The sequence below is a fragment of the Oncorhynchus mykiss genome, chromosome 23, assembly GCF_013265735.2.
Source record: "Oncorhynchus mykiss isolate Arlee chromosome 23, USDA_OmykA_1.1, whole genome shotgun sequence".
Classification (NCBI taxonomy): domain Eukaryota; kingdom Metazoa; phylum Chordata; class Actinopteri; order Salmoniformes; family Salmonidae; genus Oncorhynchus; species Oncorhynchus mykiss.
This window is the reverse complement of record NC_048587.1, coordinates 25,554,661-25,572,058: the sequence shown is the minus strand read 5'-3', so window position 1 is coordinate 25,572,058 and position 17,398 is coordinate 25,554,661. Positions and strand designations below refer to the sequence as shown.

The 17,398-nt window shown below is 42.6% G+C and overlaps 1 protein-coding gene across 2 annotated transcripts in view; it reads right to left on the bottom strand.

The window, feature by feature from the left end:
• adam12 (ADAM metallopeptidase domain 12) overlaps positions 1–17,177 on the bottom strand; it is a 146,222-nt gene extending 129,045 nt beyond the window's left edge. For both annotated transcript variants that reach the window (XM_021580539.2, XM_021580540.2), the window contains exon 1: positions 16,690–17,177. In XM_021580539.2, coding sequence (XP_021436214.2) covers positions 16,690–16,798 — 109 coding nt within the window. In that variant the 5' untranslated portion in view covers positions 16,799–17,177. The remainder of the gene's footprint in view (positions 1–16,689) is intronic.
• Positions 17,178–17,398: the final 221 nt, after the last annotated feature.

Here is a 17,398-nt window from a genome sequence, read left to right as displayed (position 1 = left end):
TGTGAAGATGCTGGAGGAAACAGGTACAAAAGTATATATATCAACAGTAAAATGAGTCGATATAACCTGAAATGTCGCTCAGCAAGGAAGAACCACTGCTCCAAAACTGCCATAAAAAAGCCAGACTACAGTTTGCAACTGCACATGGGGACAAAGATGGTACTTTTTGGAGAAATGTCCTCTGGTCTGATGAATCAAAAATAGAACTGTTTGGCTATGATGACCATCGCTATGTTCGGAGGAAATAGGGGAGGCTTGCAAGCCAAAGAACAGCATCCCAACTGTGAAGCACTGGGGTGGCAGCATCATGTTGTAGGGGTGCTTTGCTGCAGGAGGGACTGGTGCACTTCACAAAATGTACATTAACATGAAATTCGATAGGCCATCTACCTATTGCCTGATCTTCCGGACTATGTTACTAGCCTTTTCCCTGCCTGTACGGTTGCCCTTTTGGACCCCCTGTGTATGACCTTCTGCCTGCCCCTGGACTCAGCTACCTGCCTCCTCCTGTGGTGCTTCACAAGAACAACCTGCTGCGCACTGCGCTTGAAACCAGCCCTGTCTCCCCTCGTGTTCATTATAAACACACCATATGGGTTTCACACAAAGGTAGCCCTCAGACAGCAAAGTGCTATAGACATATTGGCTTTGGAAACCAACAGTATTGCTTTTCCAAACACATTGCAAGCTCTCACTTATTCGACTGTAAAACAGTGGTGTCCCCAAAGGGTCTCTGTTCTGCAGTAAGACCACAGACACAACATCAATAATGGATGCTTTAACACAGCTCATCAGGAACACAGCTTTAACAATATATCTCGACACCACTGCTGCACAAACCAACCTACTGCTGTGCTGCGCATTAAATCAATTTCTCTGTTATACGGTCAATCGATATGAAGCTCTTTTCCCCCCAATTTGTTGTTCTAGTGTAAATCTATTTTCACATTAAAAGCAACTTATTTACCCTCCTTGTAAGGTGAATTCACTGGAGGTTATATGTAGTCAGTTAGACAAGCTAGACACATACAGGAAGCTGTCCATTTGAGTATTTATATACAAGCAGACAGTGTTTATGTATGCATGTATGTATGTATGTACTTGTCAAATGTTGACACACCTACTCATTCAAGTTTTTATTTATTTCTACATTGTAGAATAATAAGTGAAGACATCAAAACTATGAAATAACATATGGAATCATGTAGTAACCAAAAAATTGTTAAACAAATCAAATATATTTATATTAGAAATTCTTCAAAATAACCACCCTTTGCTGTGATGACAGCTTTGCACAATTCATGAGGTAGTCACCTGGAATACATTTCAATTAACAGGTGTGCCTTGTTAAAAGTTAATTTGTGGATTTTCTTTCCTTAATGCGTTTGAGCCAATCAGTTGTGTTGTGACAAGGGACTAGAGGTTGACCGATTAATCGGAATGGCTGATTAATTAGGGCCGATTTCAAGTTTTCATAACAATCGGTAATCTTAATTTTTTCTTCATTTTTGGACACCGATTGTGGCCGATTACATTGCACTCCACGAGGAGACTGCGTGGCAGGCTGACTACCTGTTGCTAGCTAGCATTAAACTTATCTTATAAAAAACAATCAATCTTAACATAATCACTAGTTAACTACACATGGTTGATGATGTTACTAGTTTATCTAGATTGTCCTGCGTTGCATATAATCGATGCGGTGCCTGTTAATTTCTCATCGAATCACAGCCTACTTCTCCAAACGGGTGATGATTTAATAACAAGCGCATTCACGAAAAAAAGCACTGTCGTTGCACCAATGTGTACCTAACCATAAGCATCAATGCATATTAAAAAAATCAATACACAAGTATATATTTTTAAAACCTACAAATTTAGTTAATATTGCCTGCTAACATGAATTTCTTTTAACTAGGGAAATTGTGTCACTTCTCCTGTTTTCCGAGTCAGGGTTTATGCAGCAGTTTGGGCCACCTGGCTCGTTGCGAACTATGTGAAGACCATTTCTTCCTAACAAAGGCCGTACTTCATTTGCCAGAATTGTACATAATCATGACATAACATTGAAGGTTGTGCAACTTAACAGCAATATTTATATTTAGGGATGCCACCTGTTCGATAAAATACAATTGGTGACGTCACTCGCTCTGAGACCTCGAAGTAGTTGTTCCCCTTGCTCTGCAAGGGACGCGGCTTTTCTGGAGCGATGGGTAACGATGCTTCGAGGAGTGGCTGTTGTCAATGTATCCCTGGTTCGAGCCCAGGTAGGGGCGAGGAGAGGGACGGAAGCTATACTGTTACACTGGCAATACTATAGTGCCTATAAGAACATCCAATAGTCAAAGGTATATGAAATACAAATGGTATAGAGAGAAATAGCCATATAATTCCTATAATAACTACGACCTAAATCTTCTTACCTGGGAATATTGAAGACTCATGTTAAAAGGAACCACCAGCTTTCATATGTTCTCATGTTCTGAGCAAGTAACTTAAACGTTAGCTTTTTTACATGGCACATATTGCACTTTTACTTTCTTCTCCAACCATTTGTTTTTGCATTATTTAAACCAAATTTAATATTAAGTTAAAATAATAGTGTTCATTCAGTATTGTTGTAACTGTCATTATTACAAATAAATAATATATATATATATATTTTTTTTTAAATCGGTGATTTATCAGTATCGGCTTTTGTTGGTCCTCCAATAATCGGTATCGGCGTTGAAAAATCATTATCGGTCGACCTCTACAGGGGACTGGTGGTATACAGAAGATAGCCTATTTGGTAAAAGACCATGTCCATGTTATGGCAAGAACAGCTCAAATAAGAAAAGAGAAACGACAGTCCATCATTACTTTAAGACTTGAAGGAAAGTCAATCTGGAAAAAGTTAAGAACTTTGTTTCTTCATGTGCAGTCACAAAAACTATCAAGCACTATGATGAAACTGTCTCTCATGAGGACCGCCACAGGAAAGGAAAACCAAGAGTTACCTCGGCTGCAGATGATACATTCATTAGAATAACTGCACTTCAGATTGCAGCCTTAATAAATGCTTCAGAGAGTTCAAGAAACAGACACAACGCAACATCAACTGTTTAGAGGAGACTGCATGGTCAAATTGGTCAAATTGCTGCAAAGAAACCACGACTAAATGACACCGATAATAAGAAGAGACTTGCTTGGGCCAAGAAACACGAGCAATGGACACAAGACCGGTGGAAACGTGTCTTTATGTCTGATGAGTCCAAATTTGAGATTTTTTGGTTCCAACCGTTGTGTCTTTGAGAGACGCAGAGTAGGTGAACGGATGATCTCTGCATGTGTGGTTCCCACACTGAAGCATAGAGGAGGAGGTGTGATGGTGTGGGGGTGCTTTGCTAGTGACACTGTCTGTGATTTATTTAGAATGGGAACTCCTTCAAGACTGTTGGAAAAGCATTCCAGGTGAAGCTGGGTGAGAGAATGCCAAGAGTGTGCAAAGCTGTCATCAGCTTTCACCCAAGGCAAAGGGTGGCTACTTTGAAGAATCTATAGTCGTGGCCAAAATTATTGAGAATGACACAAATATACATTTTCACAAAGTCTGCTGCCTCAGTTTGTATGATGGCAATTTGCATATACTCCAGAAGGTTATGAAGAGTGATCGGATGAATTGCAATTAATGGCAAAGTCCCTCTTTGCCATGCAAATGAACTGAATCCCCAAAAAACATTTAGACTGCATTTCTGCCCTGCCACAAAAGGACCAGCTGATATCATGTCAGTGATTCTCTCGTTAACACAGGTGTGAATGTTGACGAGGCTGGAGATCACGCTGTCATGCTGATTGAGTTCTAATAACAGACTGGAAGCTTCTAAAGGAGGGTGGTGCTTGGAATCATTGTTCTTACTCTGTCAACCATGGTTACCTGCAAGGAAACACATGCCGTCATCATTGCTTTCAACAAAAAGGGCTTCACAAGCAAGGATATTGCTGCCAGTAAGATTGCACCTAAATCAACCCTTTATCAGATCATCAAGAACTTCAAGGAGAGCGGTTCAAATGTTGTGAAGAACGCTTCAGGGCGCCCAAGAAAGTCCAGCAAGCTCCAGGACCGTCTCCTAAAGTTGATTCAGCTGCGGGATCAGGGCACCACCAGTACAGAGCTTGCTCAGGAATGGCAGCAGGCAGTCTTGAGTGCATCTGCACACACAGTGAGGCAAAGACTTTAGGAGGATAGCCTGGTGTCAAGAAGGGCAGCAAAGAAGCCAATTCTCTCCAGAAAAAAACATCAGGGACAGACTGATATTCTGCAAAAGGTACAGGGATTGGACTGCTGAGGACTGGGGTAAAGTAATTTTCTCTGATGAATCCCCTTTCCCATTGTTTGGGGCATCCGGAAAAATGCTTGTCCGGAGCGCTGCCATCAGTCCTGTGTCATGCCAACAGTAAAGCATCCTGAGATCATTCATGTGTGGGGTTGCTTCTCGGCCAAGGGAGTGGGCTCACTCACAATTTTTCCTAAGAACACTGCCATGAATAAAGACTGGTACCAACACATCCTCCAAGAGCAACTTCTCCCAACCATCCAGGAACAGTTTGGTAACGAACTATGCCTTTTCCAGCATGATGGAGCACCTTGCCACAAGGCAAAAGTGATAACTAAGTGGCTCGGGGAACAAAACATCGATATTTTGGGTCTATGGCCAGGAAACTCCCCAGACCTTAATCCCATTGAGAACTTGTGGTCAATCCTCAAGGGATGGGTGGACAAACAAAAACCCACAAATTCGGACAAAATCCAAGCATTGATTATGCAAGAATGGGCTGCCATCAGTCAGGATGTGGCCTAGAAGTTAATTGACAGCATGCCAGGGCAGATTGCAGAGGTCTTGACTCTTTGCATCAACTCATGTAACTGTCCATAAAAGCCTTTGACACTTATGAAATGCTTGTAATTATACTTCAGTATTCCATAGTAACATCTGACAAAAATATCTAAAGATACTGAAGCAGCAAACCTTGTGGAAATTAATATTTGTGTCATTCTCAAAATTTTGGCCATGACTGTAAAATCTAAAATATATTTTGATTTGTTTAACACTTTTCTGGTTACTAAATTATTCCATATGTGTTATTTCATAGTTTTGAGGTCTTCACTATTATTCTACAATGTAGAAAATAGTAAAAATAAAGACAAACCTTTGAATGAGTAGGTGTGTCCAAACGTTTGACTAGTTTCCAGCTACAATAGTCAAATCAAATCAAAGTGTATTTGTCACGTGCGCCGAAGACAACAGGTGTAGTAGACCTTACAGTGAAATGCTTACTTACAGGCTCTAACCAATAGTGCAAAAAAGGTGTTAGGTGAACAATAGGCAAGTAAAGAAATAAAACAACAGTAAAAAAACACAGGAGTCAGGCTGATTGAGGTAGTATGTACATTAATTTATAGATAGAATACTATGAATATATGATAAACAGTGTAGCAGCAGCATAAAAATAGGGGTTGGGGGGGCACACAATGCAAATAGTCCGGGTAATTATTTGATTACCTGTTCAGGAGTCTTATGGCTTGGGGGTAAAAACTGTTGAGAAGCCTTTTTGTCCTAGACTTGGCACTCCGGTACCACTTGCCATGCGGTAGTAGAGAGAATAGTCTATGACTGGGGTGGCTGGGGTCTTTGACAATTTTTAGGGCCTTCCTCTGACACCGCCTGGTGTAGAGGTCCTGTATGGCAGGCAGCTTAGCCCCAGTGATGTACTGGGCTGTACGCACTACCCTCTGTAGTGCCTTGCGGTCAGAGGCCGAGCAATTGCCGTACAAGGCAGTGATGCAACTGGTCAGGACGCTCTCAATGTTGCAGCAGTAGAACCTTTTGAGTATCTCAGGACCCATGGCAAATCTTTTTAGTTTCCTGAGGGGGAAAAGGCTTTGTCGTGCCCTCTTCATGACTGTCTTGGTGTGTTTGGACCATTCTAGTTTGTTGTTGATGTGGACACCAAGGAACTTGAAGCTCTCAACCTCCTCCATTTACAGCCCCGTCGATGAGAATGGGGGAGTGCTCGGTCCTCCTTTTCCTGTAGTCCACAATCATCTCCTTAGTCTTGGCTACGTTGAGGGATAGGTTGTTATTCTGGCACCACCCGGCCAGGTCTCCGATCTCCTCCCAATAGGCTGTCTCGTCGTTGTCTGTGATCAGGCCTACCACTGTTGTGTCGTCTGCAAACTTAATGATGGTGTTGCAGTTGCAGTTGTGGGTGAACAGGGATTACAGGAGGGGACTGAGCACGCACCCCTGTGGAGCTCCAGTGTTAGGATCAATGTCTACACTGTCTACACTTTATTTCTGATCAATTTGATGTTATTTTAAATGGACCAAAAATTTGCTTTTCTTTAAAAAACAAGCACATTTCTAAGTGACCCCCAACTTTTGAACAGTAGTGTATATACAGTATGGTACACTGTATACTGTGTGACTGACTTCAAGCTGAGCGTGGGAAAGATATGGAACCCCCTTCAGTTTGTCAGTATCTCTCTCCATGCTCCCCCTCCTCGATCATTGTGGTCATCTGAGGTCCACACTGAGCATGCTCAGATTATAGCAGGCCCAGTGGGATTCCTGTGTGTCCAAGAAGGAACTGAAGGGAACCCTGGCCCCTGGGAAGGTGGAGGGAGGAAAAGAGGGAGGGAGTGAGGGAGAACTAAGGAGTGGTGATAAAGCCCTGCTATCACCAATGAGAGGCTCTGGGAACCACAACTCCACCAGTAAACACAGAGAGACTGTTGTTCTCTTCATGTTCTCTGAGCTCTACTGCTATGCATTAGGGGGGCTTTGGTTTTCTGTCTGGAAATGCCACCGGGAGACTGGATCATGGTGTGTGTGTAAGAAAGAAGTCTGAGAACTCAGGGCCTACAGCAGGGAACTACAGTGTCTATTTTCCCTATCATCTCAGCTGGAGATCTCATCACTCTCTGTCACTTTCTCTCTCTCTGGTTAATGGGACTGGGACTCTTTGAAGAGTCATCAAACAAACTGTCATCAAACAAACTGTCAATAGACTGTGCTCCCAGCATGGCCCAAACTCCATTTATCCACTGTGGTTCGTATCCTAGCGAAATGAGACCTGGTGCGTGAAAACCGCGACAGACAGTGTTTAACAGTGGCCACAGTCTGCGGCTAGAGTGCAATTTTAAAAGAAGACTATGAAAGTAAGTCAAGCAGATGTCTTTTAATAAAGGTTTCAACACTAGCTCTAAACTCTATTCCCCATCTTTATTCATGTGGTCCCTCTGATCTTACACACTGAAACACTTGTTTATTATTTGTTGTTAATATAGAGACGGATGAGAGGTCGTCAATGTGTGTGTGTCTGTGTGGTTGTGCATGCGTGTGGAAGGGTGCATGCAATGTCTATCATCTCTCCGTCAACAGTACTCTGGAATCAGGGAAAATGTTGACATGCATGATCATTCTCATATGCTTGATCTCCCCTGGGAACACGTAGAATTATAAATAAAACCCTACGTTCCCATATGTTTTCTGGTGAGAATGTTGGTATGCCAACCACAGTCCAATTCCCATATCCTTGGCACAAAGAAAAATCAGTTGCAGACTACATTCAAAAACCAAGTCTGCCTGGCAGCAACCCTATTATACGCACACAAAAATAATAAGTAAATACAGTGAGGCAAAAAAGTATTTAGTCAGCCACCAATTGTGCAAGTTCTCCCACTTAAAAAGATGAGCGAGGCCTGTAATTTTCATCATAGGTACACTTCAACTATGACAGACAAAATGAGAAAAAAAATCCAGAAAATCACATTGTAGGATTTTTAATGAATTTATTTGCAAATTACGGTGGAAAATAAGTATTTGGTCACCTACAAACAAGCAAGATTTCTGGTTCTCACAGACCTGTAACTTCTTCTTTATGAGGCTCCTCTGTCCTCCACTCGTTACCTGTATTAATGGCACCTGTTTGAACTTGTTATCAGTATAAAAGACACCTGTCCACAACCTCAAACAGTCACACTCCAAACTCCACTATGGCCAAGACCAAAGAGCTGGTAAAGGACACCAGAAACAAAATTGTAGACCTGCACCAGGCTGGGAAGACTGAATATGCAATAGGTAAGCAGCTTGGTTTGAAGAAATCAACTGTGGGAGCAATTATTAGGAAATGGAAGACATACAAGACCACTGATAATCTCCCTCGATCTGGGGCTCCACGCAAGATCTCACCCCGTGGGGTCAAAATGATCACAAGAACGGTGAGCAAAAATCCGAGAACCACACGGGGGGACCTAGTGAATGACCTGCAGAGAGCTGGGACCAAAGTAACAAAGCCTGCCATCAGCAAGGGCATTGAAGATGAAACGTAGCTGGGTCTTTCAGCATGACAATGATCCCAAACACATCACCCGGGCAACGAAGGAGTGGCTTCGTAAGAAGCATTTCAAGGTTCCCATAGAAAATCTTTGGAGGGAGTTGAAAGTCCGTGTTGCCCAGCAACAGCCCCAAAACATCACTGCTCTAGAGGAGATCTGCATGGAGGAATGGGCCAAAATACCTGCAACAGTGTGTGAAAACCTTGTGAAGACTTACAGAAAACGTTTGACCTCTGTCATTGCCAACAAAGGGTATATAACAAAGTATTGAGATTAACTTTTGTTATTGACCAAATACTTATTTTCGACCATATTTTGCAAATAAATTCATTAAAAATCCTACAATGTGATTTTCTGGATTTTTTTCCTTCTCATTTTGTCTGTCATAGTTGAAGTGTACCTATGATGAAAATTACAGGCCTCTCATCTTTTTAAGTGGGAGAACTTGCACAATTGGTGGCTGACTAAATACTTTTTTGCCCCACTGTAAGTATTGTATTACATGGGCTGCTTATGGTTCCTGAATACATTCCCTTTCATTCACACCTGATATTTACAGTATTTTTACAGTGTTTTAGTCTCTCTTGAGGAACACAAAGCGAGAGAGAGAGAGAGAGAGAGAGAGAGAGAGAGAGAGAGAGAGAGAGAGAGAGAAATGTGTTGAGAGATAAAGGGCAAGAGTCAGAACAAGAGAGAACAGAACAGTGGCTTTTTGCCAAGTTGGTTTCATTATCTCCTTAGGCTGTGATCAATGTCATATTACTCACAGTGCATTGAGGTGTTTCCTTGAGTACATCTCCCTAGCGGTACACTTTTCTACTTAAAGAACGTCAACAACCACCATTCTATATTTTGATCTAGATAGAAAACATATTGACATTTTATTTGAAGGTTGAAGGTTGAGAGAGTGAGGGGAGCTACAAACATTTCAGATATTCAATTACCGATTACATCAATCTAACTTCAATGATCTTTGAATGAAGAACTATCTACTGAAGTCAATAGGGCTGCACCCATTCTGTTAGCACTAACAAAGGCCAATCAAATCCATTTTGTAGACTGTATCTTTTAACTGCCTGCGCTTCTAGCAGCAAAGACTTTAATGTCATTTCATCACTCTGAAAGTATAGTACTAAAGTACAAAGGCAGACCCATTTATAAGACACAAGCCTCCTTTGAACGAGCCAGTTATGGTTTTAGGGCTAATGCTACAACATCAAAGAAAAATATTTAACAATTTTCCTTGTTAAAACTTTACTGTATCACTTTGCACACAATAAAAAAAAACAGTCGTTGAAACAAATCCTATTAGAAATCCTACTCTTACACTAATAAAATCTATAGCTAGTGCTAGCTCTCTCCTCTGTGATGTTTATGATCAATCAAGTAAAATTATATTGGTCACCTCCTTCCTAAACAACAGGTGTAGTGTGTGTGTGTGTGTGTGTGTGTTCATAGAGTCAGGGCAGGAGAGAGTGCAAAAAAGTGTATATGTGTGGGTAGAGTCCAGGACGTGTGCATATATGTCAGTGCAAGAGAGTTAGTGCAGAAAAGGGTCAATGCAGGTTATCCGAGTAGCCATTTGATTTGCTACTTAGTAGGCTTGTTTAGTAGTCTTGGGGGTAGAAGCTGTTCAGGTTCCTGTTGGTTCCAGACTTGGTACCGCTTGCCGTGTGGAAGCAGTTTATGGCTTCTTTGACAATTGTTTCCTCTAACACCGCCTTGTATAGAGGTCCTGCATGGCAGGGAGCTTGGCCCCAGGGATGTACTGGGCCGTACTCACCACCCTCTGTAGCTCCGAGTGCCTTGCAGTTACCATACCAAGCGGTGAAGCAGCCAATCAAGATGCCGTCAATGGTGCAGCTGTAGAACTTTTTGAGGATCTGAGGGCCCATGCCAAATCTTTTCAGCTTCCTGAGGGGGAAGAGGTGCTGTCGTTCCCTCTTCACAACTGTGTGGGTGTGTGTGGACCATGTTCATTGCTTAGTGATGTGGACACAGAGAAAGCTCTAGACCTGTGCAATTACAGCACCATCGCTGGGGCATGCTCGCCCCTCTGTTTCCTGTAGTCCACGATCAGCTTTTTTGTCTTGTTGACGTTGAGGGAGAGGTTGTTGCCCTGGCACCACACTGCCAGGTCAGTGATCATTCCTACCACTGTTGGGTCATCAGCAAACGTGGTGATGGTGTTGGAGTTGTGCGTGGCCACGCAGTTGTGGGTCAATGGGGAGTACAGGAGGGAACCAAGCACACCCGAAGGGCCCTCATGTTGCTGGTCATCGTGGCGTATGTGTTGTTGCATGCCCTCACCGCCTGGGGGCCCCACTTCAGGAAGTCCAGAATCCATTTGCAGAGGGAGGTGTTCAGTCCCAGGGTCCTGAGCTTGGTGATGAGCTTGGAGGGAACTATAGTTATGAATACTGAGCTGTAGTCAATGAACAGCATTCTTACATAGGTATTATTTTTGTCCACATGAGTGAGGGCAGTGTGGAGTGCAATAGAGATTGCGTCATCTGTGGTTCTGTTGGAGCAGTATGTGAGTTAGAGTGGGTCCAGGGTGTCTGGGATAATAGTGTTGATGTGAGCAATGACCAACCTCTAAAAGCATTTCATGGCTATAGATCTGAGTGCTACGGTGCGATTATAATTTAGTCATTCCAGAAACAAGTCTATCACCGTTGCCGCTTGTTATAGACCCCCCTCGGACCCCAGTTGTGTCCTGGACACCATATGTGAATTGATCGCCCCCCATCTATCTTCAGAGTTCATACTGTTAGGTGACCTAAACTGGGACATGCTTAACACCCTGGCCATCCTATAATCTAAGCTAAATGCCCTCAATCTCACACAAATCATCAAGGAACCTACCAGGTACAACCCAAAATCCGTAACCATGGGCACCCTCTTAGATATCATCCTGACCAACCTTCCCTCTAAATAGACCTCTGCTGTCTTCAACCAGGATCTCAGTGATCACTGCCTCATTGCCTGCGTCTGCTATTGGTCCACGGTCAAACGACCACCCTTCATCACTATCAAATGCTCCCTAAAACACTTCAGCGAGGAGGCCTTCTAATTTACCTGGAAGGATATTGACATAATCCTGTCAGTAGAGGATGCCTGGTTGCTCTTCAAACGTGCTTTCCTCCCATTAAGAAAATGTAGAACTAAGAACAAATATAGCCCTTGGTTCACCCCAGACTTGACTGCCCTTGACCAGCACAAAAACATCCTGTGGCATTCTGCATTAGCAATGAATAGCCTCCGCGATTTGCAACTTTTCAGGGAAGTCAGGAACCAATATACTCAGTCAGTTAGGAAAGCTAAGGCTAGCTTTTTCAAACCGAAATTTGCTTCCTGTTGCACTAATTCCAAAAAGTTTTGGGACACTGTAAAGTCCATGGAGAATAAGAGCACCTCCTTCCAGCTGCCCACTGCACTGAGGATAGGAGACACTGTCACCACCGATAAATCTACGATAATCGATCATTTCAATTAGCATTTTTCCACGGCTGGCCATGCTTTCCACCTGGCTACCCTGACCTTGGCCAACATCTCAACACCCCCTCCAGTTAACTGGATTTCTTAGAACTGTCCGGATTAGTGTACCGCTCCTGGAAAGCAGCAGTTCTAACATCCAGTGCGGATGTTGCCTGTAATCCATGGCTTCTGGTTGGGGTATGGTCACTGTGGGGATGATGTTGTCGATGCACTTATTAATTAAGCCAGTGACTGATGTGGTAAACTCAATGTTATTTGATAAATCACGGAACATATTCCAGTCTGTGCTAGCGAAACAGTCCTGTATATTAGCATCTGCTTCATTGGACAACTTCCGTATTGAGTGCATCACTGGTACTTCCTGTTTGAGTAAAAGTGCTCTAGAGTTTTGTCGCCTCTAGTTGCACAGGTGACATGTTGGTAAAAATTTGGTAAAATATCTTTTAGTTTCCCTGCATTAAATTCACACGACCTATACAGGTCGTTGAGTGTGGTCTTAGTGCCAGTATCGGTTTGTGGTGGTAAATAGACATCTCCAAAAAAACACTCTTGGTAAACAGTATGGTCTGCAACTTATCACACGGTATTCTAACTCAGGTGAGGAAAAACTTGAGACTTCCTTAACATTAGAGATTGCACACCAGCTGTTGATGACAAAGAGACACCCCTCCTCCCTTCATCTTACCCGAGTCTGTTCATCCACTCTTGACGATGCATAGAAAAATGCTATACAGTACATACAAAAGTATGTGGACACCCTTCTGTGGATTAAGCTATTTCAGCCACACAGGTTGCTGACAGGTGTATAAAATCGAGCACACAGCCATGCAATCTCTATAGACAAATATTGGCAGTAGAATGGCCTTACTGAAGAGCTCAGTGACTATCAACGTGGCACCGTCATAGGATGCCACCTTTCCAACAAGTCAGTTTCTTCTGTTAAGGGAGATCCCTGAAGTGTGTGTGTACGTGTCTGTGTGAGTTAGGGTGGGGCTTCCTATGCCTGACGTGGTGGGTTAGTGAGATCTGCCTCCAGCAGGCACACCCATCCCTCAGGAGCTTCAGAGGAATCCTCGGCATAGGAGCCATTTTCCAAATTGTTCTCTGCAGACCCAGGATTCTGCCTCTGAGCTCTGGGGATCCCATCATGGGGACCTGTGGATTATGGCCTTCTGTAACTGAAGGCCAGAATGTAGGAACAACTAACAGCCAGCTGTGGAGAAGCACACTCCAGCTATCACCTCAGTGTCCCCAACACAGGGGTTTTAGTACCTCTGCTCACCATCAAAAGCATTCTAAAGGTCAGTCCATAAAACTGACCAGGGTGAAATGGCTAGAATCAATAAAATAATGATTAAGATGTGTAGTTACATAGTCGTGACACAGCACTCTCTAGTGTTGATTAGTTAAAAAAAATAAGTGACTGTAGGACATCATATTTCCCCTGCTCTGACAGCTACAATCAATGTCAGATTGTATTTTCCACAATCTTTGTGTCAAGTGTGTCACAAAGTACATAGCAGGTCATGTTAAGTGAGTGATGATGACACTGTCTAAACCAATAGTGACATGGTGCTTAGAAAGTCCTCAAAACTGCAACTGGCCCAATGACCCACCCATACACTGCATGTGTCTGTCAGTTCACTCTGCCGTGCACAATGAAGCCCTCTCCCCTCTCCTTCATTCCTTTCTTTACCTCTCAGTTGGCATTTAGGCTCACCTAACATGGCCCCACTATTGGAACACCCCAGCATGAACCTCATTTTATGCATGCCTTATAAGGACATCCAATTGAGAAGACAGGCATCTAGCATGGCACCTCTCTCCATGAGTATACCTAAAGAGGGCATAGGGTTCATGCCTCGCACTGATAATGTCAAAAAGCACTCACTCTGAGTGCTTTTTGTCTGTGCCCAGTGTGGTCATCTGTTCTGCTGCTGTGTCCACTACAAAGAACTCCTAGGTTTGGAAATGCCTTCCTATCTCTGCCTGTTAGCAATGTACTGCAGAACTATGGCTTTTGTTAACAAGTTCTTTATAAGAAAAATGAATTATTTTTCGATGAACTGATTGCCTACTGACATTTGTGTAGACTTGAAAAAAGTATTTTGTCAACCGAAACGTTGACAGAGAAATGTGTTTTTCTTATTTTGTTTCTACAATGGGTTTTGTGTGTGTGTATGAAGGGGGATTCGAAGTGGACACACATGCGAGTGTGTTTTCTATATTCACTTGTGCACTCATGTGTGCATGCATCTGTGTGTTGGGATGCATGTCAGGTTGTGTTTGTCTGTTAGCTCCCAGGGTGGTGCAGCAGCAGCGTCTGGCGAGCAGCAGGTAGCTAAATCACACAGACAACTTTAATGACCAATGGCAGCTTTCAGAGAGAGACACTCATAACTGTTCCTCACAGTCCCAAAACGACAATAACTAATGCCAACATGTCCCCATAATGTCAAAGGCAGCCAATGAACTAGAGGGAGGGTGTGGCAACGGTGGCGGCCATCACCCATCCCATAGCATTCTGAGAGGATACAAGAGTTACATCTAAGGAAACGGCGATGAGCGCTACACTCCTCAGAGAAAGAGTGTGTGTGTGTGTGTGTGTGTCTCAGACTGTTTCTCTGTGTGTCCATGTTTGTGTGGTCAGAGTAAAATCTTCTCTCCCTGGCCCTTCCTTACTATTTTGACACAACCAACGACATTATATCCCTTATAATGAATGCAGTTTACCAGGGCAGCAGTCTGACTGAATATATAATATCCTCAAATCTAATCAAGGTAATTCGGCTCCCTAGTCTAATTATTTATTGAAGACTGGATTAATCACAGGTTGTACACAACCTTGTTTAAATCTATGTAGACTAATAGGAATAAACATGATTAAGAGTTTATCGGTCTGAAATGAAACCGACATTCACTACGATGCTATTTTCAAAGTAGACCGATTACCCAATCATTTTTGTTGTTTGACAACCCTGTAGTTACACAGTAATTAGGATAACTTCACTCCTCTAGCCTTACAGCATGTGATTATAGTTTAGCAACCAAATTCACATTTTCTCTGGATTGACAGTCCAACTTTTCTGGGAGTTCTGGGAGACTCCACCTCCTTTGACAATCACCAATGAACACACAGTAGGATCTTACAGCCTCTATGGCAATGAATTATATGAACTGTGATAAGAATCCAGAATGGCATTGAGTCTGAACTATCCTTTCAGTTCTCTCCAAATTGCCAGTGAGAAGGTGAAGATTCTCGAACTATCACCTATTGAACAAGTTCTACGAGACCTTGAATCTTTACCTCCCTGCTATAGCCCACACATGACTGATCACAAATGACACATCAGTATCTTATTATAAGAGTAGAGCACGTCCAATATTTTACATTTGTTGATGAAGACATTCCAACTACATGGTCTATCCTGCAATTTAAATGTATAAGTGGAGAGATCTCAGTCGATATCCTGCTGACATCCAAGCAAGGTTTTGCAGTATTTCAATACACACCATCCTCAAAGTATTTTTACGACCTGTTTAGAGTCATGCAGGACCAGAGTGTAACCTTTGTAGGTTACTAAAATATATTCTGGTTTAATGGCCTTTCACAGAGTGCAGCAGATGGAACGATAAACACTGTCATTATCATCCCTCCCTTCTGTAATGAGGAGATGATAGAGAAACCATTTATATGTCATGAATAAACTAGGCTATAAGAGGTGTTATGAAACATAGGCCTATCCTAACCCATCTAAATCCCTACACTCACTAATGTTATGTTTCATGGAGAGACCATAGAAGTGGCTCAAACACAATTCCACCCAGGTTACCAAATACCCACTACAAAACTCTCTTTATCCTAACAGTTTCTTAACTTCCCACTCCCTCTGTACCACTGACTGAGTCAGAAAAGCTCTACTCAAGAGGGTGGGAGATGGAGGATAATAGCTGTTCTGAGGCCAGTCCCTTTGGCTAAATCCAGCTGACAGGCTGAGTGTTCACAGATGCCCTCACTAGATCCTCTCTCTGATCAAAGGACGCATCTCAAGTGTAATATTATCAACAATGTACAGTGTTTTAGCAATGTGCAAATAGTTGTGGTACGAATAGTTGGGGAAGAGAAATAAATAGATACATATTGGTGGTATTTACAATGTTGTTTGTGCTGCACTGGTTGCCCTTCTCTCTCTGTCGCTATTTCTCTCCCTCTGTCAGTCTCTCACTCTCTCTGTATGTATCCCTGTCACACACACACACACAGATTAGATATTTTTTTCTCACTCACGCATACTGTACAGTAATCACTCATGAATATTTAATTCTTCATTTTGATGTATGTATTTCTGCAATCTGAACATAAGCAGGCAATGTGTAGTGTGTTAAACTCATCTATCCAGCACTGCTGTCACTGTCTGTCAGACTTTCCTGCTATTGTCTTATTTTACTGTGCAGGAAACAATAGCCACAGGATGCACCACAGTAACAAACCTCTCTCTCCCTCCCTCCCTGTCTTTCTCTCCCTCTCTACCTCTAACACTCACACACATTTGTATTACATTTGGCCAAAATAGAGATGCAGAAAAAACGGTTTGTTTTTTAAAGTGGAATTGCTCACATCTGCATATTTTTACATTTGTTGCCTGTGATTTTTGCATTAATGGAAACTTTGATAAAATAGCTGAATTAAGGTTGATTCCATTTTAATCCATTTAGACTGACGTTAACAGACATTTGGTACACACTGTATACTGTGTATAGTACAAAGAATAAAAATGTCAACATTGCTAATTGAAATAGAGACTTACCGTCATGTAAATTCAGAAGTGTGTTGTCTGTTTTGCCCGTTGCAACGGACATGGACAAGACATAAAAAGCAATCAGAAATGAAAAGTTATTCCAACTCCAGTTTGTCATGTTGCCCGGTTTTGGGGAAAATGTGTTCGGATTGTATTACGGAAACGACACGACCAAACTATGCTGTCTACGATTGATTGACAGGATGCGGGATGCAAAGCAGTAGCCTAGAGTCGGATCAGGTCCGAAACTCCCCAGAACTAGATCACGAAATCGGAGCTGTCAAAAACTTTTTATCCAAGCATGTTGAAATCCCTGCATGCTGCGCTCAAGAACTTGGCAATTAAGTCTCCAAGACATTGAGAAGTGAGTTTGAAAAAGGAAAAGTAGACCGGAGCGACAGAAAAAAGAGAGAGCCTACATAAAGAAGTCTGATTCACGAGACCAGCATACCCTTTCACATCGGAGCCGCTACGCTCTTCTCCTCTACAATGAGCGAGAAGCTATGAACACGCATGATGCCCAATTGATGACGTGTGTCGCGCAGCTGAGAGTCGAGTGGAGAAAATCTATCTTCCTCCAGCAGGTGGCGTTTTTTGTTGTTTCGCCCAACAAGCAAGGAGTGTTTCTATGGAGGTCAATGAGAGAGTATCGAATTTGGATAGATAAAAAATAAAAAATAATAATCCAAATATTGAACAACTTGTTAGGTTGTGGCCA